Source organism: Eriocheir sinensis, chromosome 11, assembly GCF_024679095.1.
Source record: "Eriocheir sinensis breed Jianghai 21 chromosome 11, ASM2467909v1, whole genome shotgun sequence".
Classification (NCBI taxonomy): Eukaryota; Metazoa; Arthropoda; class Malacostraca; order Decapoda; family Varunidae; genus Eriocheir; species Eriocheir sinensis.
In genome coordinates, this window is record NC_066519.1 from 21,705,329 (window position 1) to 21,728,852 (window position 23,524).

Sequence of the window (23,524 nt, forward strand, 5' to 3'; positions counted from 1 at the left end):
CTTTCACTATCATTTCTTTTTTCCACTATTTTCACTTTCCCTTTCCTTCCCTTCACTATCATTTTTCCTTCTTTCTTCTTCTTCTTCTTCTTCTTCATCTTCTTCTTCTAGTCTGTATATCTCACTTCCTTTACTCCTCTTACTTCTACTTTGCTTATCTTTCTCCCTCTCTTCCTTTTTCTTTTCCTTTTCCTTTTCTTCTCCTCCTCTCCATTCCTATCTTCACCCTTTTCCTCGTAGTTCTCTTCTGTTCCTTTCTATCCTCACTCGCCATCGCCCCTGTCCTCCTCCTCCTCCTCCTCCTCCTCCTCACATTCTACCATTTCTCCTGATTGTCTCTCCAATTTCCCTCGCCTGCCTGTCTCCCATTTCTTTCCGCCTTGCGTGTGTGTATATATTTGTTATTTTTTTTCTTTTACCCCTTTCTCTCCCTTTGTCCTGCTTTTTTCTTCTTTTTTTAGCGCCTCGTGTGGGTTCGTGACTTTTGGGTGACAACGAGAAATTAACACGTAGTAGTAGGATACATGTATACACACATACACACATACATACATACATACGTACACACAGACAGACAGACAGACGCCCATACATAGGTTCGTTCGCATGCACAGAAGGAAACACTTACACACACACACACACACACACACACACACACACACACACACACACACACACACTCAGAGGGACGCGCACGCACACACGCACATCTCCAGCTTCCACAATTAGCTAATGCAATAGAAGTGTCATTCGATTAAGCTGCTTTAATACCACCGCCCCCCTCCGCCTCTTCCCCCCCCCCCCCCCCGCCCCCTCCCCGCCCTCCTTCTCCCCATTTCCCCTTCCCTTCCCTCTGTTTGTTTACCTCTTACTCCCCTCTCACTCCCCCTTTTGACCTCCCTTCCTCCTCCTCTTCTTCCTTCCTTTTACACTTTCCTTCTTCCCTTCCCCTAACCTCCTTTTCTTCCACTTTTCCTCTTTTCCAGTCGTTTATCTTTTTTTTCTTTTCTTTTTTTCACCCTTCTCCCTGATTCTTCACTTTTTTTTCTCGTCCTCATTTCCCTTTCTTCCTCCTTCTCTCTCCAATTATTCCCTTTTTGCATCTCCCTTCTCCCTAAATCTTCCTTTCTTCCCTTCTTTTCAGTTCCCTTTCTTTCTCCTTTCCCTCTGTTCCCAACTAATTATCTTCCTTTCTCTTTTTCTCCCCCTCCCTTCCCCTCCCTTCCTCTTCATTCCTCCCCCTTCCCCTCCCACACCAACCCTTTTTCCCTTTTCCTCACTTCCTTTTCCTCCTCCTTTCTCTCTTTGCCCAATTCTTTTTCTTCTCAAATTCCCTTTTTGCACTTCCCTCCTCCCAATCCCTCCCTTCTTGCCTTCCTCCTTCCTTCTCTCTTTCTCCAGTTATTTATCTTTCCCTTTTCCCTTTATTTTCTTTTCAATCCTCTTTTCCCTCTATCTACTTCTCTTCTTCTCACTTTCCCCTCTTCCTTCAGTTATATATTTTCCCCCTTTCACTTTTTGTTCTCCTTCCATCCCTTTCCCTCTCTTCTTCCCTTCATATCACTTCCCTTTCTTCCGCCTTTCCTTCTTTCCCCAATTAGTATTTTTCCTGTTTCTCCCTTTTCACTCCCTCCTCCTTAATCTTCCCTCTCCCCTTCCTCTCCCTTTCCTTCCTCACTAATCGCCCTCACTTCTCCTCTCCCCTCCGCCATGACTGTCCAAAGCTACTCTCCCTTCCCCTCCCTTCCCCTTCCTTCCTCTCCCTTCCCCTCACCTGCTCCCTCATTTTCCCCTCCCTCACCTCCCCTTTCCTCCCCAGATGATATTTACTCCCTCCCCCACGAGGAAATATGTCTCTTCCTATACCTAATTTTATTTTTTCCTTCATTTCTTCCTCTTCTTCTTCCTTATTCATCTTCTCTTCCTTTTTTCCTTTTTATCGCATGTTATCCTTCTTTCCACCCTTTCCTTACTTCCTCTTCCCATCTCCTCTCTTAACTTTTCTCTTTTTTTTCTCTCATCATCTATCTATCTACCCTTGCCTTCCTCCTTCCTTCTCTCTTTCTCCAGTTGTTTATCATTCTCCTTTTCCTATCTATCTATCTATGGGAAAGAGGGGAGGACGTGAAGAAGGGAAAAGTAGAGGAGGAAAAGATAGGGAGAAATATATGAAATGGGAGAATAATGAAAGAAGAAATGGGGAGGAAGGAAAGACATATGAGAGAATGAGAAGGGGAAGGAAAACTGAAGAGAAAGAGGGGAAAGGGAAGGGAGGTTGAGGGAGGAAAGATTGAGGGGATGAGGGGTGGATGAAGACAGGGAGGGGGAGCGGGTGGGGGGGAGGGGGTAGATAATAATGGATCAAAGGACTGTTTGTCATTACCGCGAAAGGATTAAGACCATGATATTCAGGGTCGAGAGGCCCACGCGTTGCCTCCTCTTCCTCTTCCTCTTTATCCTCTTTATCCATATCTTCTTCCTCCTTATCCTGTTTATCCATATTCTCTTCCTCTTTAAACACTTATTTTTTTCGTTTATTTCTCCTCTTCTTTTACTCCTCCTCCTCCCCCTCCTCCACTTTTTTTCTTGTACTTTTTCCCACTTTCTCTTCTTTTCCTCTTTATCCATATCCTCTTCTTCCTTATCCTGTTTCTCCATATTCTCTTCCTCTTTTTACACTTCTTTTATTTTTTTCGTTTATTTCTCCTCTTTTACTCTTCCTCCTCCTCCTCCTCCACTTTTTTTCTTGTACTTTTTTTCCACTTTCTCTTCTTTTTCCTCTTTCTTTTCCTCTTTCTCCTCGTCATCATTATCTTCATTCTGTTCCTTTTTTTCTGCTCAATCGGTCTCATATTTCTTCTCGTTTTCTTTCCTTTCTTCCTCTTTTTCTTCGTCCTTTTTCTTCTTTTTTTTCTTTCTCCGGTTTCTCTTCGTTTTCGTTATCCTCTTTCGTTCTTATCGTATCATGTTCTTCCTCTTTTTCTACACTAAACATTCTCCTCTTTCTCCTCTCTTCATCTTTTCCTTTCCCTTCCTTTCCTTTTCTCCTGCCTCCCTTTCCTACCTTCCCTGATTTACTTATTCCTTCCTCCTTTCTTTCCTTCTTCCATCGTACTATTTCGTTCTTTCTTTCCTTACCATCCTTTCTCTTCCCCCCTTTCCTCCTCTCCCATTACCTTCCTTCCCTCACTCCCTCTCCCTCCCTTCCCTTTCCATACTCCTTTCCCTCACTCCCCCTCCATCTCTTCCCTTACTCCTCTCCCTCCCTTCCTTCACTCCCTTCCTTCCGTCCCTCTCTCCCTCCCTGCCAGCTTCATAAACGCACCAGGAAGATTAACCCCCCAAAAAATAAGGTCTTTCGGAAATTAGCAAAAAAAATGTCTTCCACAAATAAGAGATGAGCAGCTTTGGCGCAGGTGATCCGTGATTTAATCCCGGCGTTAGGTAATGTTATCACCAGGTAATTCGCAGGTTAATTCACTCAGGTGCATTGTCGTCATTACGCGGGAGAATTAAATAATAAGCGTGAGAGTAAATCCTTTTAAATCCACGTCTGGTCGAAAGATGAAAGATTTAATTCGTCGGTTTCACTCGTTTAGTTTTTTAGTTTTTTGTTTTTTTTGTTTTTTGTACCTGTGTGTGTGTGTGTGTGTGTGTGTGTGTGTGTGTGTGTGTGTTTATGCATCGAATGGTAAACCGAAAGATAGATAAGGAAGGTGAGAAAGAGGGAAAATAGAGGGTACAGGGAGAGTCACGCAGGAGAAGGAGACGAAAAAAGGAGGAGAAAGATGATGTGAATTAAACTGTGAAATGAAGGAGAAACAAGAACGAAGATAAGAAATAAGAAAAGAGAAGCAGCAGGGAAGGTCACGAGGAGAATTAGATGAAAAGGCGGAGAAAGATGAAATGAGAGTAAAACAAGGAGAAAGATGATTAAAAAAGAAGAGAGGATGAGCAGGAACAAAGGAAGAATAAGATGAGTAAAAGATAATGCGAGGATGAAGGAGAGGAAAAAAAAGAGGAAGAGGAAAAAATGAGGAAAAAATAATAACAGATGAAGAGTAACATTTTTTTATTATAGAAGCAAATAATCGCGTTTTTCTTATTTATTTGTTTATTATACGTATTTAAGAAGGGACCTGTTGTTGCTGCTGTTGTTGTTCTTGTTGTTGTTTTCTTTGCCGCCGAAATGAACGTTGGTAATTACCTGGGATCGATGATAATTAGCGAAGTTATCACAGGTAACGACCTTGGACCTCAGTAAGAAAAAAAGATTATACACTTTCCGAGGTTGTTATTATTAGTTGTATTTCTTCTTTAATGGGAAGGAGGAGGAGAAGGAGGGGGAGGGGAGGAGAGAGGGGGGAAGAAAGTGTGTGTGTGTGTGTGTGTGTGTGTGTGTGTGTGTGTACTGTGGATTGGTTTACACGCACCCATAGGCACCACACACACACACACTAATCAACAAACACAGCTCAATAACCCACAAAGTTAACAGTGACCACATTATACCTCCTCTTCCTCCGCTTCCTTCCCTCCTCCTCCTCTTCCTCCTCCTCCTCCTCCTCAGTGTCATTCCCTCCTCCTCGTTCTTCTCCTCCTAAATATAATGAAAGTAATAATAGTGTGTATACTATTTTTTTTTCTTTTTTCATTAGATTGGAAAGATAAAATTTGGTGGAATTCTGGCAAAACCTATATTCTTTCCCCACTAGTTTTGTTTTGTTTTTTATTCAGATCGAGTTTTATATTTATCTCTCATCCTCCTAATTCTTTATTCTCATCTTGCCAACCAATATACATTTTTCACGCTTGCATTTCTTTCCCGTTTTCTTTCCTCTCTCTTTCTATCGTCTGCCTTGCAGGATCGAACCCCATTTTCTTTCCCAACGCTTTTACTTCCACTACCCTCATCACCAAACCTCTCTCTCTTTCTCTGTCTCCCTCTATCTCTCTTTTTCCTTCTCAGATCTCCTCTTCTTCTCTGTCTTTCCGCTATTCGTCTTTCTCGGTCTCCCACTCTGGCACCCTCCACTCTCTTCCCTCCTCTCTCCCTCCCTGCTTCCCTCCGCCGCCGCCAGAGGTCAGCAGCGTTGCCAAGTCAGCGCCAATCGGTCCTCCTCGGGTCCTCGGCCATTCTCGTAACCAAATAGCTAGGCGGTGGTCACAGGGGCTTATCCGTCTGTCTTGCGTTGCCTCTCTGTATAGCCAACCTGGGACTCGTGCGTGGTGGAGGGGGGGGGGTAAGAGAGAGAGAGAGAGAGAGAGAGAGAGAGAGAGAGAGAGAGAGAGGTTGGGTACGTTTATTTGTCGAGATTTGTGTGATATTCTGTATGCATTATTGGTGGCATACTAGCTCCTGTGTGTGTGTGTGTGTGTGTGTGTGTGTGTGTGTGTGTGTTCGTCAGGTAAAGGGATTAGAGCCGGGTCAGGTGAGCGGGCATTCGTAAATCAGGTTAGATGTGTGTGCTCCCGCCAGGTGTGTTACGTCCCTTACTTACCTCACCTTACCTGTACAATACGCGAATACTACAGGTAGAAGCCGAGTATTACCTGCGTCCAGTGTATTGCTTTTATCACTTATTCCTTAGCTTGGGATTCTATATTACTCTCATTGCTATACACATTTACGTTATTTACTTCTGTGTTGACGAAGGGAGAGGGACAAATTTTTCCTGTGTGTCCTATATTGCTCTTATTTCGTATACCTTACCTCGGGCTTACGTATTACTCCCATTGCTATCCACATTACGTTATTTACCTGTGTGTTGTGCAGCGAAAAGGTAAAATAGAATAGATGAAGGCGGTGGAATGGAATCGTAAGAAAGAAATGGCGAAGGTAATGAGCAAAATGATGATGGATTGATGTTTGGTAGGAATGATGAAAAAACGGTGCTGTGTGTTGTGTGGGGGGAGGAGGAGGAGGAGGAGGAGGAGGAGGGGGAGTTGTATGTCTAAGGGAGGAGGAAGAGGGTCGTGTTTGTGGGACGGGAGAGGAAAGGGGTCGTGTGTGTGTGTGTGTGGATGTGAAGGGGAGATAAAAGGGGGTCGTGTGGGGGGAGGGAGGAGAGGAAAAGTGGTCGTGTGTAGGAGGAAGAGGGAAGGGAGTCGTGTGGAGGGAAAGGAGGAGAGGAGAGGGGGTCGTGTGTGGGAGGGAGAGAGAAAAGGGGAGAGAGGAAAAGCAGTCGTGTGTTGGGAAGGGAGAAAAGGGACTCGTGAGAGGGGGGAAGGAGGAGAGGAGAGTGGGTCGTGTGTGGAGAGAGAAAAGAGAGGAAAAGCAGTCGTGTGTTGGGAAGGAGAAAGAGTCGTGAGAGGGCAAGGAGGAGAGGAGAGGGGGTCGTGTGTGGGAGGGAGAGAGAAAAGGGGCGAGAGAAAAAGCGGTCGTGTGTTGGGAAGGGAGAAAAAAGGGAGTCGTATGGGGGGAAGAAGGAGAATGGGGGTCGTAATTTGAAGGGAGAGAGAAAAGGGGAGAGAAAAAGCGGTCGTGTGTTGGGAAGGGAGAAAAAAAGGAGTCGTGTGAGGGGGGGAAGGAGGAGAAGAAGGGGGGTCATATGTTGGAGGGAGAGAGAAAAGGGGGGAGAGGGAAAGGGGTCATGTGTTGGGAAGGGAGAAAAAAAAGGAGTCGTATGGGGGGGAAGGAGGAGAATGGGGGTCGTAATTTGAAGGGACAGAGAAAAGGGGAGAGAAAAAGCGGTCATGTGTTGGGAAGGGAGAAAAAAAGGAGTCGTGTGAGGGGGAAGGAGGAGAGGAGAGGGGGTCGTGTGGGGGGAAGGAGAAGAAGGGGGTTGTGTTTGTAGGAAGGAGGAGAGGAGAAGGGGTCATGTGTGGGAGGAGGGGCGAGAGAAAAGGGGTCGTGTGTGTGTGTGTGTGTGTGTGTGTGTGTGTGTGTGTGTGTGTGTGTGTGTGTGTGTGTGTGTGTGCAGGAATAGCTTTACATGTACCGCGCCTTGTCCCGCCACGCACCTCGGGCACATATTTTGCCTCCCTCCGACGGGGCAGTAATGGCAGGAGGGGCGCGGGGCGACAGTTGTGGCTTTCCAGGGAGTGATTCTCAGTTCCAGGCTCCTCCTTGCTTCTCTTATTCCTCCTCCTCCTTTTCCTCTTCCTCTTCTTCTCCTTTACTTGGTCCTTCTTTTTTGCTTTCTTCTGTCCCCCTTTTTTCTTTCCTCTTTTTTTTTTTTGTTTGGTGTATATTTTCCTTTTTGTTTTTTCTTTTTTTTTCTCATTTCCAGGCTCCTCCTTGCTCCTCTTACTCCTCCTCCTCCTTCTCCTCTTCCTCTTCTTCTCCTTTAATTAATCCGTCTTTTTTGCTTCCTTCTGTCCCGTTTTTGTTCTTTCCTCTTTTTTGGTGTATATTTTCCTTCCTTTTTTTTTCGTTTTTGCCTTTTTTTCTCATTTCCAGACCCCTTTTTCTCTCCTCCTACTCTTTTTCTCCTTTCCATGATCTTTCTTGCTTCCTTCTCTCCCCTCTCCTAGCTCTTTCTCTTGCTTCGTTCTCTCTCCTCTTTTTTTCCTTCTTTCGTTTTTATCTCTTCCTTCTTGCTTCTCTTATTTCCCCTTGTACTCCTCTTCCTCTTTTTTCCTTTTTTTCATCATTCTCTTTTGCTTCCTTCTCTCTCTTTTTTTGTTTTTGTTTTTATGTGTTTATTTTTTACTTTATCGTTTTCCTTAGTTCCAGGGTCATACTTACTCCTCTTACTCCTCCTCATACTCCTATTTTGCCTCTTTTTCTCCTTTCCTTGATCTCTCTTTTGCTCTCTTCTTTCTCCCTTTTTTCTTCTTTGTTTGGCGTCTATATTTTTTTCTTTTTTTTTCTGTCTTTTTTTAGGGGTCTTCCTTGCTCCTCTTACACTTAATGCTCCTCCTTATTCTCTCCTCTCCTTGCTATTATCTTCCGCTTCCTTCTCTATTTTCGTCGTTTTTTTCTTTCTTATCTTTTTCTTCCTTCGTCTTCTTCATTAATTTGGTTTCCGTTTTCTCTCTCTCTCTCTCTCTCTCTCTCTCTCTCTCTCTCTCTCTCTCTCTCTCTCTCTCTCTCTCTCTCTCTCTCTCTCTCTCTCTCTCTCTCTCTCTCTCTCTCTCTTATTCCTTCATTCTCTGCCTTTCTTTTCTTTTTTTTCTTTTTATCCATCGCTTTTTTTCATTTATTTGGTTTCTACTTTCTTTCTTATGTTCTTTCTCAGTTTTTTTCTTCTCCTTCTTTCTACTTTTCTATCTTTGTCTTCCCTTTTATTGTCTTTTTCTTATTCTCTTTACTGCAGCTGGTTCCTATTTTCCTCTCCCCCATTGCTTTGTCCTCCTCTTTTTTATTCGTTGTTATTCTCTCCTTCCTTCTCTTTCCTCTCTTTTCTCTCTTTCTTCTCCTGGTTCCTTACTTTATTTTATCCTCTATATTCTCCTCTTTTTCCTCCTGCTTTTTATACTCTTCTTCTTGCTTCTCTTCTTCCTTCTCCTCCTCCTCCTCCTCCTCCTCCTGTTGTTTTTTCTCTCTTCTTACTTCTTCATTTTTCTTTACTTTTATTTATTTTTTTATGGTTCCTTTTTCCTCCTTTGCATTCCTGATACACTTCCATTTTTTTCTGCATAGCGTTCTTTTTTTTTCCTCTTCCACCTTCTCTTCCTTTTCCTCCTCTTTCTTCCTCCTCTTCTACCGTTTCCTTTTTTTCCTTTTCCTCTATGTATTTTTTTATATCCCTTTCTATTCCTTCCTTTCTTTTCTTCATTTTGTTTTCCTTTCTTTTCTTTCTTTTCCTCCCTAACATTGTGGTCTTTGCCGTTTTCATCTGTGTTTTCCTTCTTGTTCTGTATTTTTGTATTATTCCTAATTTTTCATTCTTCCTTTTCTCCTTCTCTCCCTTCCTCACTCCTCTCTCTCTTTCCTCCCGGCTACCACAGAACGAGCTAGGTCCATTCTCTCTCTCTCTCTCTCTCTCTCTCTCTCTCTCTCTCTCTCTCTCTCTCTCTCTCTCTCTCTCTCTCTCTCTCTCTCTCTCTCTCTCTCTCTCTCTCTCTCTCTCCTATCTTTTCGTACAAAACTGAATATGCTCCTTCCCTCTCCTCCCTTTCGTTTCCAGCCCTTGCCGTGCCCAGCATCCTCATCCTCTTCTCATTCCGGGAAAAAAGGAAGTCTGTTTTCTACTTTTCTTCCTCCCCCTTCCTCCCCTTCCTCCCCTTAGCTCCACTTCGCCCTTCCCCTGACCTTCCCACTCCATCTCCCCCCCCCCCCCCTGCTGCCTCATGACCCCGCATTTCAATCACTTTATCCACCTCCTCCTCCTCCTCCTCTTCCTCCTTTTCTTCCACTGTCTTCTCTTTTGTCTTGTCTATTCTCTCCTTCGAATGTTTTGGTTTGGTTTGGTTTTCTTTTTTTCTTTCGTTAGGTTTGTTTAGGTTACTGTTCCTTGCTTCAGTATTTTCATCTACTTCCTTTATTCACTCATTTTTCTCCTCTCTCTTCTTTTCTTCTCTTTTCCTCGTTTTTTTATCTTTTTTTTTGCGTTTTAACCTTTTTTTGTATGTGTATAACCTCATCCACGACACTTACTCTTTTCCTTTCCACTTTTCTTGTTCGTCGTTATTTTCTGTTCCTTGTTTTCTTTTCTTTTTGTTGTCCGAGGTTGTCGCTTCATTCATCTCCTTTACTATTCTCTCTTCTCTGTTCTTTCCCAACCCTGTCTTCTTTCTTCCTTATCTCCACTTTCTTCTTTCCCTGAGTCGTCTCTCATCCTTCACTTCCCTTTCTTTCTTGCCCTCATCCTTCATGTTTCCTTACGCTCCCCCTTTCGTAATCTCTCTTAATGTTAGTCTGATATTATTCTCTTCCCTATCTCCGTGTGTTTTCCTCTCCCCCTCTTCCTCCTCTCTTCTTCTTCATTTTCTTCATTTCCCTAACTTTCTTGCCCTCATTCTTCATGTTTTCTTTTTTTTCCCAGTTCGTTATCTCTCTTATTGTTAATCAGGTGTTGTTCCTTTCCCTTCCTCCGTGTGTTTTCCTCTTCCCCTCTTCCTCATCTCTTCCTTTTCCTCTTCATTCTCTTCATTTCCCTAACTTTCTTGCCCTCATTCTTCATGTTTTCTTTTTTTTCCCAGTTCGTTGTCTCTCTTAATGTTGATCTCGTGTTGTCCCCTTCCCTTCTTCCGTGTGTTTTCCTCTTCCCCTCTTCCTCATCTCTTCCTTTTCTTTCTCCTCCTCTTCCCCTTTATGCTCCAGAATTTAACCCACCCACCCCTCACCCTCGTTCTCTTTCTCTGCCTCATTTTCCTTGTCTTTATCTTCCTCTCTTCCTATTACTCATTTTATCGTCAGAATTTTAAAGACATTTCCTTAATTTTCAAACGAACTGCTTCCTCTCATTCCTCTTTTCCTCCTCCTCCTCCTCCTCCTCCTCGTACCCTTTATCTAATGTGCTTCCACTATCACCCTCCGCCACCACCGCCATTCCTTTCTTTAATTATCTCTTATCTTGCTTTTTTTTCTCTCCCCGGCCTTCATTTTCAGCCACATTCTCATACTTCCCGCGGGGTATTTTTCTCTCCCTCACACATCTTATTTCTCTCTCTCTCTCTCTCTCTCTCTCTCTCTCTCTCTCTCTCTCTCTCTCTCTCTCTCTCTCTCTCTCTCTCTCTCTCTCTCTCTCTCTCTCTCTCTCTCTCTCTCTCTCTCTCTCTCTCTCTCTCTCTCTCTCTCTCTCATATTCCTTTCTTTGTTTATTTCCTCTTCTTCCTACTTGTCCTTACCGAAAGAGAAGAGAGGGAGAGAGGAGGAAGGAAGAAAGAAAGGGAGAGAAGATAAAGGAGGAAGTGGAGAGAAAAACAGGTCTCCATTCGTTTTGTATTGTTCTCTCCTCTATTATTTTCTTTTTCTCTCCCTTTTCTTTCATCTCACTCCTCTTCCCTTGTCTCATTCTCCTTTTTTCATCCTCTTCTTTCCTTTCCCATCTCTTCCTTAAGCTCCTTCCAGTCCTTTATTCAAAATTCCTCCCTTTCCCTCTTTCCTCCCTTCCTCCATGTTGTTCCTCCTTTTCCCCCAATTTCCTCTTTCTTCCTCTCTTTTTATCTTTTCTCTTCATCCTGTCTTCCTTTCCCTTCATCTCCTATCCTTGCTTCCTCCCTCCATTCTCCCCAAGTCTCTCCCTTCCTCATTCCTTCCTTCCTTCCTTCTCTTTCTCCATCCTTCCTTCTTCCTCCATCCCTCCTTCCCTCCCAGGTTAATGAAGGGTATTTTGAGGCAGTGTGTGTGTGTGTGTGTGTGTGTGTGTGTGTGTGTGTGTGTGTCCCATTGCATTGATTTGATATATGCAAGGCGGTTAATGTTGTTATTCCTGTCTATTTAATACTGTCACAAATAATAATAATAATAGTAATAGTAATAATAATAATAATGACAGCAATAATAATAGAGTAATAAGAACAGCAATATATGATAATAGTAATAATGCAGTGAGCGTGGAAATGGTGGTGGTGGTGGTGGTGGTGGTGGTTGTGGTGGTGGTGGTGGTGGTGATGGTGGTGACAGGTACACAACAAGGTCGACATACGAGAAGTTTTGACCCCAGGGAATGTGTGTGTGTGTGTGTGTGTGTGTGTGTGTGTGTGTGTGTGTGTGTGTGTGTGTGTGTGTGTCACTTTTTTCTCTCAATATTTCTTTTTTTTGGTTTGAAGGTTTATTAGTAAGGGTGATTTTTGTGTGTGTGTGTGTGTTTTGTTGTTTTTTATTCATCTAATTCTATGGTAACTTCTTCTTCTTCTTCTTCCTCCTTCTTCTTCTCCTTGTTCATTATCATCATTATCATCATCATCATCATCATTATCGAACACCAACATCATCAAACCAATACTTCCAATAGCAACATCAACACCACCAGCAACAACATCATCATATCCTCCTTCTTCTTCTCCTCCACCACCTCCTCCTCCTCCTCCTCCTCCTCCTCCTCCTCCTCCTCCTCCTGCCTCAGTTCGGAGACGTGAACAGTAATTGCGTGTTTAGGATAACCCGAGCGAGGTCTGAGGGCGGGGCGTGGCAGCAGAGATAGGAGGAAGAGGAGGAGGAGGAGGAGGATGGGATGAGGGAGGAAGGGAATCCATGAGATGCAGAGGCGTGAGATGCTTAATTATGAGATACGTATAGCTGTCTCCTCCTCCTCCTCCTCCTCCTCCATCTCTAATTCCTCCTCCTCCTCCACCACTGCCGTCAACATGCTGCTACGTCTGATCTAATTAATGCTCATATGTCTTCTTTTACGTTCTTCTTTCCTCCTCCTCCTCCTCCTCGACAAGTGGCAAGTCATTCACCTCTGTTCCATAAATAGCAACCTCACGTACAGCATTCGTATGAAATCTCTTAAGGTTGCACAACGTGAATCGGATTTTGCTTTTATTTTCATCAGTGACCTTTAGGATACAAAGAACTAGTGTCCCGATAAATAATAAATTGATACTGTGCGCAGTTTCGTCGGGAGTAATGTTATATTTGTTTGAATCGCTAGTAAGACCTCACATCGAATACGCAGTGCAGTGTTGATCCCACTCTTCTGTATAAAATCGCTTTGTTACGTCGTTGGCCCTGATGTGAATTGAACGTTACCATGCGTGCGTACAGAACTTTGATATGTTCTGAAGATCACTGGAGTTCCTAACGAAGAAATTATACCACTAAAGCAGGCAGGGGTTTTATAAGTCTACGGTGTTTTTATTGACTGTTCTTTCGTATTTTCATGCTTCCTATTCTTCCTTCACCTCCTTCTCTTCTACGTCATACTACTCTTCCTTTTCCTCTTTCTATTCCTTTTTCTTCTTCGTCATTCTACTCTCCCTCTTCCTCTTCCTATTCCTCCTCCATTTCGTTGACTGTTCTTCTTTATATCCACGTTTGCTCCTCTTCTTCCTCCTCCTTCGCTTCCTCGTCATTCTGCTCCTCCTCCTCCTCCTCCCCCTCCTCCTCCTCATTCTCCTCGAACATCAACCTACTGCTACGTTCCCATCTTACTGCTACTTCTCTCCCCACTCCTTCTATTGCTCTCCTCCTCCTCCTCCTCCTCCTCCTCCTCCATGCACCTCGTCAAGCCGTTTTATGGTTCACAAGTCCAAGCAGTTAGTTAGCAGCGCCCGAGGGAGGCAGGGGCGTAAAACTTGATTGACAGGAGCTTTACGTGTGTGTGTGTGTGTGTGTGTGTGTGTGTGTGTGTGTGTGTGTGTGTGTGTGTGTGCGTGTGTGAGTGAGCGCTGCAAACCACTTCAGCAGCGACGTACGTGAAGGGTTTGCAAAAATAATCTTTCTTCGCCCACCGCCACCTGTCGAGAGAGAGAGAGAGAGAGAGAGAGAGAGAGAGAGAGAGAGAGAGAGAGAGAGAGAATGTAAAACGGAAAACAAATATATATATGAACAAAAGAACGAAAGAAAACTCGCTTAAACTGTATTTATTGTCTTGTTTGTAAGTTGTTTGTGTTCACTTATTCATTACTTGTTTGTGTAAGCTTATTCGTTTATATTATTACCTGTTTCATTATGTGTTTTTGTAGTTTTGTTCTGTATTTTCATTTCCTCTCCTTTCTTTCATTTCTTTCTTTAAGCAGGACGTAAAATATTGAAGAGTATTTTCAGCTTTAACAAATATTATAAACTATTGTCACGGCACATCTTTTTCAATACTATCACCATTCTTATTTTTCTATTACTACTATTACTACTACTACTATTACCATTACTACTACTATTACCACTACTACCACTACTACTACCACTACAACTACTACTACTACTACCACTACTACCTTTTCCATGTTATTTATCATGTTGTTTGTCACGTGAAATGTTTTGATGAACGGTGAGTGTGTTGTTACTGTTGCTGTTGCTCTTGTTGTTGTTGTTGTTGTTCTTATTGTTCTTGTTGTTGATGTTCTCTCAGTGTTGTGTTGCGTTCCCTGTGTGTGTCTGTAGCTGCTGTGTGTCACCTGTGTTCTAACTGGACAGTGTTGCGTCTCTGTGTGCTGTGTTGTTTGTGTCATTCTCGTCTTTGCTGTCATTAGTGATATTATTATTATTGTTATTATTATGATTTTATAGTATTTTCGCATCATCTCCATCATCGACATCATCATCATAAGTATTATTTTATTGTTACTAGTATTATCATTATTTTTATTTCTGCTATTATTATTATTACAACCATTATTATCATTTTTGTTATTATTATTATTATCATTATTATTATTATTATTATTATTATTATTATTATTATTATTATTACTATTATTATTATTATTGTTATTATTATTATTATTATTATTATTATTATTATTATTATTATTATCGTTACTACTACTACTACTACTACTACTACTACAACTACTACTAAGATACTACTAGTTCCCTTTTTAGTATACTGAAGAATCTCTCTCTCTCTCTCTCTCTCTCTCTCTCTCTCTCTCTCTCTCTCTCTCTCTCTCTCTCTCTCTCTCTCTCTCTCTCTCTCTCTCTCTCTCTCTCTCTCTCGTATTATTTTTGTCCTCGTAAATTCATCTCATAATTATTTCCGTCACGTCAGCGGAGCCTTGCCGTGTTGGGAATAATTATGGCGGGTTATCTCTACGTTTTTTTTCTCCTACATCTAATAGCGGAATGGTATGATGCAGATTTACTATTATTATCATTACTACAATTACTTTTATTACTGATTCTGCTGTTATGATTACTACTATTCTTGCTGCCGGTATTGCTGTCGCTGTCTGCTTGTATGACTTTCTCTGTGTGTGTGTCTGTTATTTTTTTAGTAAGAGAGAGGAAGGCTGAAAGTGTATGGAGATGAAGGCGTAGATTTAGATATTTTTTACTGATTTTTACCTACCTGAAGATATACTGACATACATATCTTTGCATGCCTGTCTTTTTATGCTATACTGACCTGGTCGAGACATATGATTTCATTTTATTTTTCTAATCTTTTAATTTTCAGAGTCAGCGACCTACTCTATAGTTAAGTATACTCTTGAGTTTGTAGTTTGTGCATGGTGAGGTTTTGGTATTGCATGAGTGTAGTCTCTCTCTCTCTCTCTCTCTCTCTCTCTCTCTCTCTCTCTCTCTCTCTCTCTCTCTCTCTCTCTCTCTCTCTCTCTCTCTCTCTCTCTCTCTCTCTCTCTCTCTCTCTCTCTCTCTCTCTCTCTCTCTCTCTCTCTCTCTCTCTCTCTCTCTCTCTCTCGCAGGTGTGTTGAAGCATGTGCCATCACCTTCTCTTCCTTTGTGTTTCTGCTAATTCTGTTTGAGTTCTTCCTTTCCTTAATTCTTCTCTTTCCTATTTTTGTGTTTCCTTCTTCCCCTCTCTCTCTCTCTCTCTCTCTCTCTCTCTCTCTCTCTCTCTCTCTCTCTCTCTCTCTCTCTCTCTCTCTCTCTCTCTCTCTCTCTCTCTCTCTCTCTCTCTCTCTCTTTTGCCTCGGGTAGTTTATCTCCCCCTGTTTACTCTCTCTCTCTCTCTCTCTCTCTCTCTCTCTCTCTCTCTCTCTCTCTCTCTCTCTCTCTCTCTCTCTCTCTCTCTCTCTCTCTCTCTCTCTCTCTCTCTCTCTCTCTCTCTCTCTCTCTCTCTCTCTCTCTCTCTCTCTCTCTCTCTCTCTCTCTCTCTCTCTCATCGTTTTGTGCGTTTTCTTCACGCACTTCATATTTTTTTTCTTTTTAATTTTCTTTTTATTATCTTCCTCTTTCCCCTTCCCTCCCTTCCCTCCTCCATTCTGTTAACGTCAACTCCTTGTTCTCTCCCATCTCACGTGTTTCTCCTCCACCTCCTCCTCCTCCTCCTCCTCCTCCTCCTTTTATTCTTCTCCCTTCTCTCTCCAACCTTTTGATCTTCCTTCCATTATTTTTCCTGTCGTGGCCTGTTTTACTCTCTCTCTCTCTCTCTCTCTCTCTCTCTCTCTCTCTCTCTCTCTCTCTCTCTCTCTCTCTCTCTCTCTCTCTCTCTCTCTCTCTCTCTCTCTCTCTCTCTCTCTCTCTCTCTCGTTTGACTTTTCCCTTTTTTCGAGGATTAATTTAACCTTTTTTGTGTTGTTTTTGTGTTTGTTTCGCTGCATGTTTTGTGTTTCCCTTATTTGTTTGCTTTTTTTCTTGCTTCGCTTGCAAGTTTGGAAATGGATTTTGCGTCATCATCCCTAAATTTGTGTAATGTAATTTTTTTCAATCATTTATATTTTTTCTCCTCGTTGATTTTAAACTTCTGTAAAGTGTCTCTCTCTCTCTCTCTCTCTCTCTCTCTCTCTCTCTCTCTCTCTCTCTCTCTCTCTCTCTCTCTCTCTCTCTCTCTCTCTCTCTCTCTCTCTCTCTCTTGTATTACACTTTTTTACTATCTCTTATTCTTTTTATTATATTTCATTTGCTTTTTCTCTGACCTTTTATTTATATTTTTGAAGAGTCAGTCATTCTTTCACTTTTTTCGTACGTGACCTTTCCGTCTTTTTTTTTTATCTTTTCGTGACTTTTCTCCCTTCATTAACTAAGTCATATTTATTTATTCACGTTACTCTTTCTCTCTTCGGTAATGAATTTTGGTCGCTGTCTCTCTCTCTCTCTCTCTCTCTCTCTCTCTCTCTCTCTCTCTCTCTCTCTCTCTCTCTCTCTCTCTCTCTCTCTCTCTCTCTCTCTCTCTCTCTCTCTCTCTCTCTCTCTCTCTCTCTCTCTCTTCCACCCCCCTACTTTTCACCCTCCTTCCTCTCCTTTTCCTTACCTCATCATTTCCCTACTTTCTCTCCTTTCTTCTACCTTTCCATTTTCGCTTCTCATCACTGACGCCTAACCTTTCTCATCCCCTCCCCCCCCCTCCTCTCTCTCTTTCTCTCTCTCTCTCTCTCTCTCTCTCGCTCTCGCTCTGTATTTATTTTCCCCCGGCTCGTTAAGTGGGGCACAATTTGTTAGGTTCAAGTCGGATGAACACACTTCGCCTCTCTCAGGTTGTTGTTAGCGAAGTTTAGCTTATCCGAAATGGGTTTTGTCTCCGTCACGTCGCGGCTAAATTGGCTTGTGCTACGACGGTTTGGCATTAGTGTTTGAGGAGAGGGAAAGAGACAGAGAGAGTGGCAGACAGGGAGAGAATGGAAGGGGAGAGAAGGAAAGGACCAGGTGGGTAAGGGAGGGGATTATACAGAGTGGCGTTAAAAGGGAAAGTAAAGGAAAGGGAGATAAGATTATTACTCTTTGTGTTGGGAGAGGAGGTAGAGTGGAAAAGGGGAGGAAAAGGGAGAAAGGAGGTCTGTCTGGTTGAGGAAATGATTGTAGAGAGAGAGAGGGAATGGGAGGGTCATACATCAGTGTTTGAGAAGGGGAAAAGGGAAAGGGAGGTGAAAGTAGAGAAGTGAAGGAAATGAAATGAGAAAAAAAATGATGATGGAGTTATATATGTTTGAGATGGGAGGAAAAAAAGAGAAAGGAGTATGAAAAGTGAAGGAGGGCAGAGAAAGGGCAAGAAAGAAGGGGGAAGTGAGAGGAAGAAAAGGGTTCAGATGGAGAAGGAGACGGCAAGGAAGAATGGAAAAGAAAGGGAGTTGGAAGAAGAGGGGAGAGAGGGTTGGAGGTCAGGGAGAAGAGAACGGGAAAAGTGGAGAAAGGACGAAAGGGAGAAGAGAAGGAAGAGAAGGAAAAAAAGTGTGAAGTGGATTATAAAAGAGAAAAGGGATGAAAAAAGAGAAAGGCAGAGGTGGGATGGAACAGAAGGGGAACTGGAAAGGAGAAATGAGGGAGAATGGAAGACAGAGAGAGGAGAATGGGGAGTGGAAGGAGAAACGAGAGGGAGAAATACCGAGAAAGGACGAAAGGGGAAGAGGAGAAAGGAAGGGAAGGAAGTATTTATCAGGAAGGATGGAAGAGAAGGGAAATGAGAAAGGAGAAATGAGGGAGAATGGAAGACAGAGAGAGGAGAATGGGGAGTGGAAGGAGAAACGAGAGGGAGAAATACCGAGAAAGGACGAAAGGGGAAGAGGAGAAAGGAAGGGAAGGAAGTATTTATTAGTAAGGATGGAAGAGAAGGGAAATGAGAAAGGGGAAATGAGTGAGGAATGGAGGTCAGAGAAAAGAGAAGGGGAAGTGGGAGGAGAAACGAGAGGGAGAAATACCGAGAAAGGACGAAAGGGGAAGAGGAGAAAGGAAGAGAAAGAAGTATTTATTAGTAAGGATGGAAGAGAAGGGAAATATGAAAGGGGAAATCAGGGTGAAATGGAGGTCAGGGAGAAGAGAAGGGGAGGTGGAAGGAGAAATAAAGGGGGGATAGACCGAGACAGAACGAAAGGGGAAGAGAAGGAGGGGGAAGGTCAGGGAGGAGAGAAGAATCTAATGAATGGGAGAGGACGGGAGAAGGGAAAGGAAATAGGGATCAGGTTAATGGCTAATGGTACTTAGGTGTTAATTAGGATTTATTTTGTGTCCCTGTATTGCGTTTTCCTGTTTTCCTGGCGTTGATAGTCCCGGGCGTGGCATTAAGAGAGTCCCCCCTCCATAATTATGTTCAACCGACTCCCGTTTTTTATTTTCTCGCCTTTTTTCGTTTTCTTTTCCTTTTCTCTATTTCTGCATTTTTCTTTAGTTTCCCTTTCCTCTTATTTTCTCGTTTTATTTTCTTTGGTTTCTTTTTCCTCTCTCTTTCGTCTTTTCTTTCATTTCTCTTCTTTTATTACTTTCGTTTCTCCTCCCTCTTTTTTCCTTCGTTTTTATTCTTTCGTCTCTTTCCTCTTTTTCTCTTTCTCTTTTCTCGTCGTGGGAGGCTGAGAGAGAGAGAGAGAGAGAGAGAGAGAGAGAGAGAGAGAGAGAGAGAGAGAGAGATGCACGCGTTACCTGGCTGGTGTCATTTACATACCTGCCCGCCGCCTCTGTAAACCCACGAGGCACCTTAATTAAAGACATTTGGGACGGGAAAGGGGGAGGACATTGCGCCGCCACCACCACCACCACCACCAATACCACAAACACCACCACCAATACCAATACCACTAACAACCCCACAAGCACCACCATTATTACCCTTACCACCACCAGTATCTTTAACACCACCACGACTACCAATACTAATACCACCAACACCACCACCAACACCGATATCACCTCTACTGCGCCCACTACCAAAAGTAACCGAATAGATACAAAAAAATATATATAAAGAAACAAATACTAAAACAGGTTGGGATGAGAGTCAGGAGAGGGGAGAAGGATGGGGAGAAGAGTCACGGGAAGGAGAAGGATAGGAAGGAGAGACGGGGAAAATGAAAAATGATTAGGGGGAAAATAGATGAAGAAAGAGACAGACTGAGAGATAGGAGGCAGTGGAGAAGGAGGGAGAGGAATGGGGAGAAGAGTCTAGTAAGGGAGAGGGATGGGGAGATTACGGAAAAGGGTAAGAATGAAGGAGAGTGAGAGGAAAAAAGGGAGAGACTGAAAAATAAATGACAGGAGAAAGGTGTAGAGGAGAGTCAGGAAAGGAAGAAGAATGGAGAGAAAAGTGAGGGAAGAGAGAAGGATAGGAAGGAGAATGATCGGGAGGAGAATCTGGAGAATGGGGAGTAGGGAATGATGGGGGGGGGGGCGTAACCGTGGATCCGTGGAGGGTGCAAATCCGTCGGCGTGTCGTCATAGGTGTGAAGTCGGGCAACGGGAGGCTGTGAAATATTCAAATACTTGCCGGGAGAGAGAGAGAGAGAGAGAGAGAGAGAGAGAGAGAGAGCGGGGGGTGGGGATCTGACGCACCACTGGCATAGGGATCTGGACAGTATCAAGTGGTTTTAGGAAGCTGTGAGAGAGAGAGAGATGGAGAGTTCTAGTTTTACACACACACACAAACAAATAAACAAACACACACACACACGCACGTTAGCTGTTCTCTCGTTTCGTGGCCCTAATGAGGAGTTTTGTCATACCTGTATCTACCTGACCCCCTTTCTTATCTTCTACACGCTCACAGTTAAACACAAAACCTGTACCATTATCAGTATTTTCTTTCTCCCTCCGTCATTCATCACGGCACAGGAGCGTTTCAGCGTCCCACCTGTCTCTTATTAGCAACACCTGCCCTGCCCTGCCGTCACGCCCCGCCCTTAATAATGCAACACGGCTCACAAGGGCTCGAGACATTAGCTGCGTTGTATTGTAATGTTCCCTTCGCCCAACACTTAGCAATACACTTAACGGAGCACGGTTTACTGGCACTATTCCGCGCTGAGTTACTTGACACTTAACACTACAGACACGTGCATTACTACACCTGGACGTGGCTTACCTGGCACCTGGCTTACCTGTGTATTACGCTGGAGTAACTATGTATTATTTTTTATTCTTGTGTATCTTTTCTACTTTAATGTATCACACGCGCGAGAATGTGGGTCGTGTTTTTAAATATTTCGCCGCCCAAGCACACATATTTGACAAGGCTCTCGTAGGAATTTGGGGCACTTCTATGGGTAGTTTTATGACCCTTATGGTAGTCTGACCCCTCTTCTGTACCATGAACCTAAAATTCCACTTAAAAGAATTCGACTGATCTCTATTTTGGCCTTTGCAAATAGTTGATGTAGCAAGCACACATATTTGGCAAGGCTGTCGTAGGAGTTTGAGCACCTCCATGGGTAGTTTTATGACCGTGATGGTAGTCTGACCAAATAGTTGATGTAGCAAGCACACATATTTGACAAGGCTGTCGTAGGAGTTTGAGCACCTACATGGGTAGTTTTATGACCGTGATGGTAGTCTGACCCCTCTGTACCTTGACTCTAAACTACCACTTATAAGAACCCGCCCTTTGGAAATAGTTGACATAAGAGCCGAAAGCGTCTAACAGTACTGACCTGGATATTATACTAGACCAACCTTGCATTTTCTTCCCTAGTGTACCTTTTGTTACCTTCACCATTCATATACTCTATTTATAAGCACACATCATAAAACAACTTATCTAATGCACCTTATGCCATGTTTTATCACTCTTATACTTTATTTATAAGCACATATCATAAAACAACTTATCTAATGCTCCTTTTACCATATTCTATCACGCTTATACTTTATTTATAAGCACATATCATAAAATAACTTATCTAATTCTCCTTATACCATGTTTTATCACTCTTATACTTTATTTATAAGCACACATCATGAAGCAGCGTACCTAATCCACTCACGTACCTTTCTTAGTAACTGTAATTTTCGAGTCTCGTATCTTCCTGCACCATAATTAACATCCTGCTATTCCCACCGACATGTTTAGACTCAGCGTGTGTTCACAATCGGATATTCTACGTATTCCAGACCATTATTTCAACTCAACACGTTTTCATTCAGCTCTTAACCCCTTGGATGCGGATTTCCTACAAGAAGACATCACCAAGCTACAGGAGTGGAATAAAAAGTGGCTCCTCCAGTTTAGTGAAGAAAAATGTGAGGTCATGCATCTTGGGAGGGGAAATCCAGCATATCAATACATGAGAAACACTCCACTACCCACCACAGAGGGACAGAGAGACCTGGGAGCATATGTTACCAGACTACCAGTGAAGGTGAAATCCGTGCCAATCGCAGCGGACGGGTTAAGAATAAAACTGTATACACTGCTTTACACACGCGTACGTACACACAGGAAGTAGGCCACGATGATACAGTGGCTCCCGGTAAGCTCCTCCTGCCTTGCGTATAGTCATTTTTTTCACCCAGTATAAACTTTTTTTCGAACAGTGACATTTTTTACGAACTCGGAAACGCTCACCATTTTTATGAATACTGGAATACATACGAAACTTTTTTTATATGAATACAAAAGCACGCTATAAATGTTCCTTATGAATATTTAGACGAGTATTCTTTATTGAAACACAAAACACAAAGAAAGCGTACCCTATATTCAGTACCTAAACACACACACACACCATGAATACAAAAAGAGTCCTCCTTTTTCATAATTTTGGAAGCACACGCAAAACCTATTATCTCGACAAAAGAAAAAAAAACGCACGCCGCTTTTTCATGAATACAGTAGAAAGAAAACAGTAACCATTTTTCTTTTATGAATACGAAAATGTGTACTGAACCCACTCCACTCCCCAACGAAGAGGAAAAAGAGGCACAAACCACTCATCTGCTTCCCTGCTACACCCACCAACACCTACGTCATTTCTCTACACCGGTAACACCCTACTACACCTTCACCCTTTGGCTCTTAGTACCCACCTTTCTTCACCCAACACGTACACTCACACCCACACCTTTCCTCATTCAGCCAACACTCACCCACCACACAGCTACACCCGACAACCACCCTTTCCACATTGACCCCGTCCCTCACAGCAGCTTCACCCACAATCAACCGCACCCACACCCATCCACCTCACACCCACTCCACTCTAACCCATTTCACACCCACACCTAACACCCACTTTTCCACAGTAGCATCACCCACACCCGCAATTCCCTTCACTGTACCATTCCCCCCCCCCCCCCCCCCCCCATCGTGGTGTTTACGCTGCTTCGCCCTGCACCTCCCCATTCATCACCGCCGCCGTCAACACCAGAGGGCGGAGGTCGCGTGGGGCGTGGCTCCCATTAATTTTGGGGTTATAGGCAAGCTAGGAAATAAAGGGAAGGGAACAAGGGAAAGTATGGGAGGGAGGGGAGGAGGGGGAAGGGAGCAAGGGGGAAATACGGAATGAAGGGTAGTAGAACAAACATGGAAAAGAAGAGAGAAAGGGGAAAGTATGAAAGGGAAAGATCAAGGGGGGATAATTTGGAAGGGAAGGAAGCAAGAGAAAGTAAGGAAAGGAAGGAGCAAGGGTAAGATATGGAAGGGAAGGAAGCTTGGGAAAAATATGTAACGGAAGGATAGAAAAGGTAAGATATGGAACAGAAGGGTAGGAGGGGGAAATAGATGGAAGGGAAAGGAAAACGGGGAACTATGGAAGGGAAGGGTAGGTGGGGGTGGAAAGAGAAAGTATGGGAGGCAGAAAGAGAAGTGAGAGAGAGAGAGTGAAAATTATTAGGGTTATAGATTAATTGAAGGGAAGGGGAGAGCATTAGGTTGTGTATGGGAAGGAAGGGGCTGTAAGGGAATAGGGAATGGGGGGACAGGGGGAGGGTGTAGAGGGATGGAAAAGGGTGGAACGGCTAAGGGAAGAGGGAATTGGTAAGGTTGTTTTTCTCATCCATATCCTTTTTTTATTACGAACACTCATTTTTTTTCCTTCATTTTTCACTTCGTCTTCTCTCTCCCCTTCCCTCTCCTCTTCATCTCATCCTTTTCTCCACCGTCTCTCTCTCTCTCTCTCTCTCTCTCTCTCTCTCTCTCTCTCTCTCTCTCTCTCTCTCTCTCTCTCTCTCTCTCTCTCTCTCTCTCTCTCTCTCTCTCTCTCTCTCTCTCTCTCTCTCTCTCTCTCTCTCTCTCTCTCTCTCTCTCTCATTTTTCTCTCCTTTCCATCTGTCTCCTCCTCCTCCTCCTCCTCCTCCTCCTCCTCCTCCTCCTCCTCCCAACACACATCCTCCTGCATACATAATGAACTCCCTTGCACCACATATTCACGT

General features: G+C 43.3%; 1 protein-coding gene across 1 annotated transcript in view; it reads left to right on the forward strand.

Annotated features, from left to right (window-relative positions):
* Positions 1–23,524, forward strand: part of LOC126997053 (teneurin-m-like) — a 439,194-nt gene that overhangs the window by 298,049 nt on the left and 117,621 nt on the right. Inside the window, exon 8 of the mRNA XM_050858090.1 lies at positions 14,955–14,973. Within this exon, the coding sequence (XP_050714047.1) occupies positions 14,955–14,973 (19 nt within the window). The remainder of the gene's footprint in view (positions 1–14,954; positions 14,974–23,524) is intronic.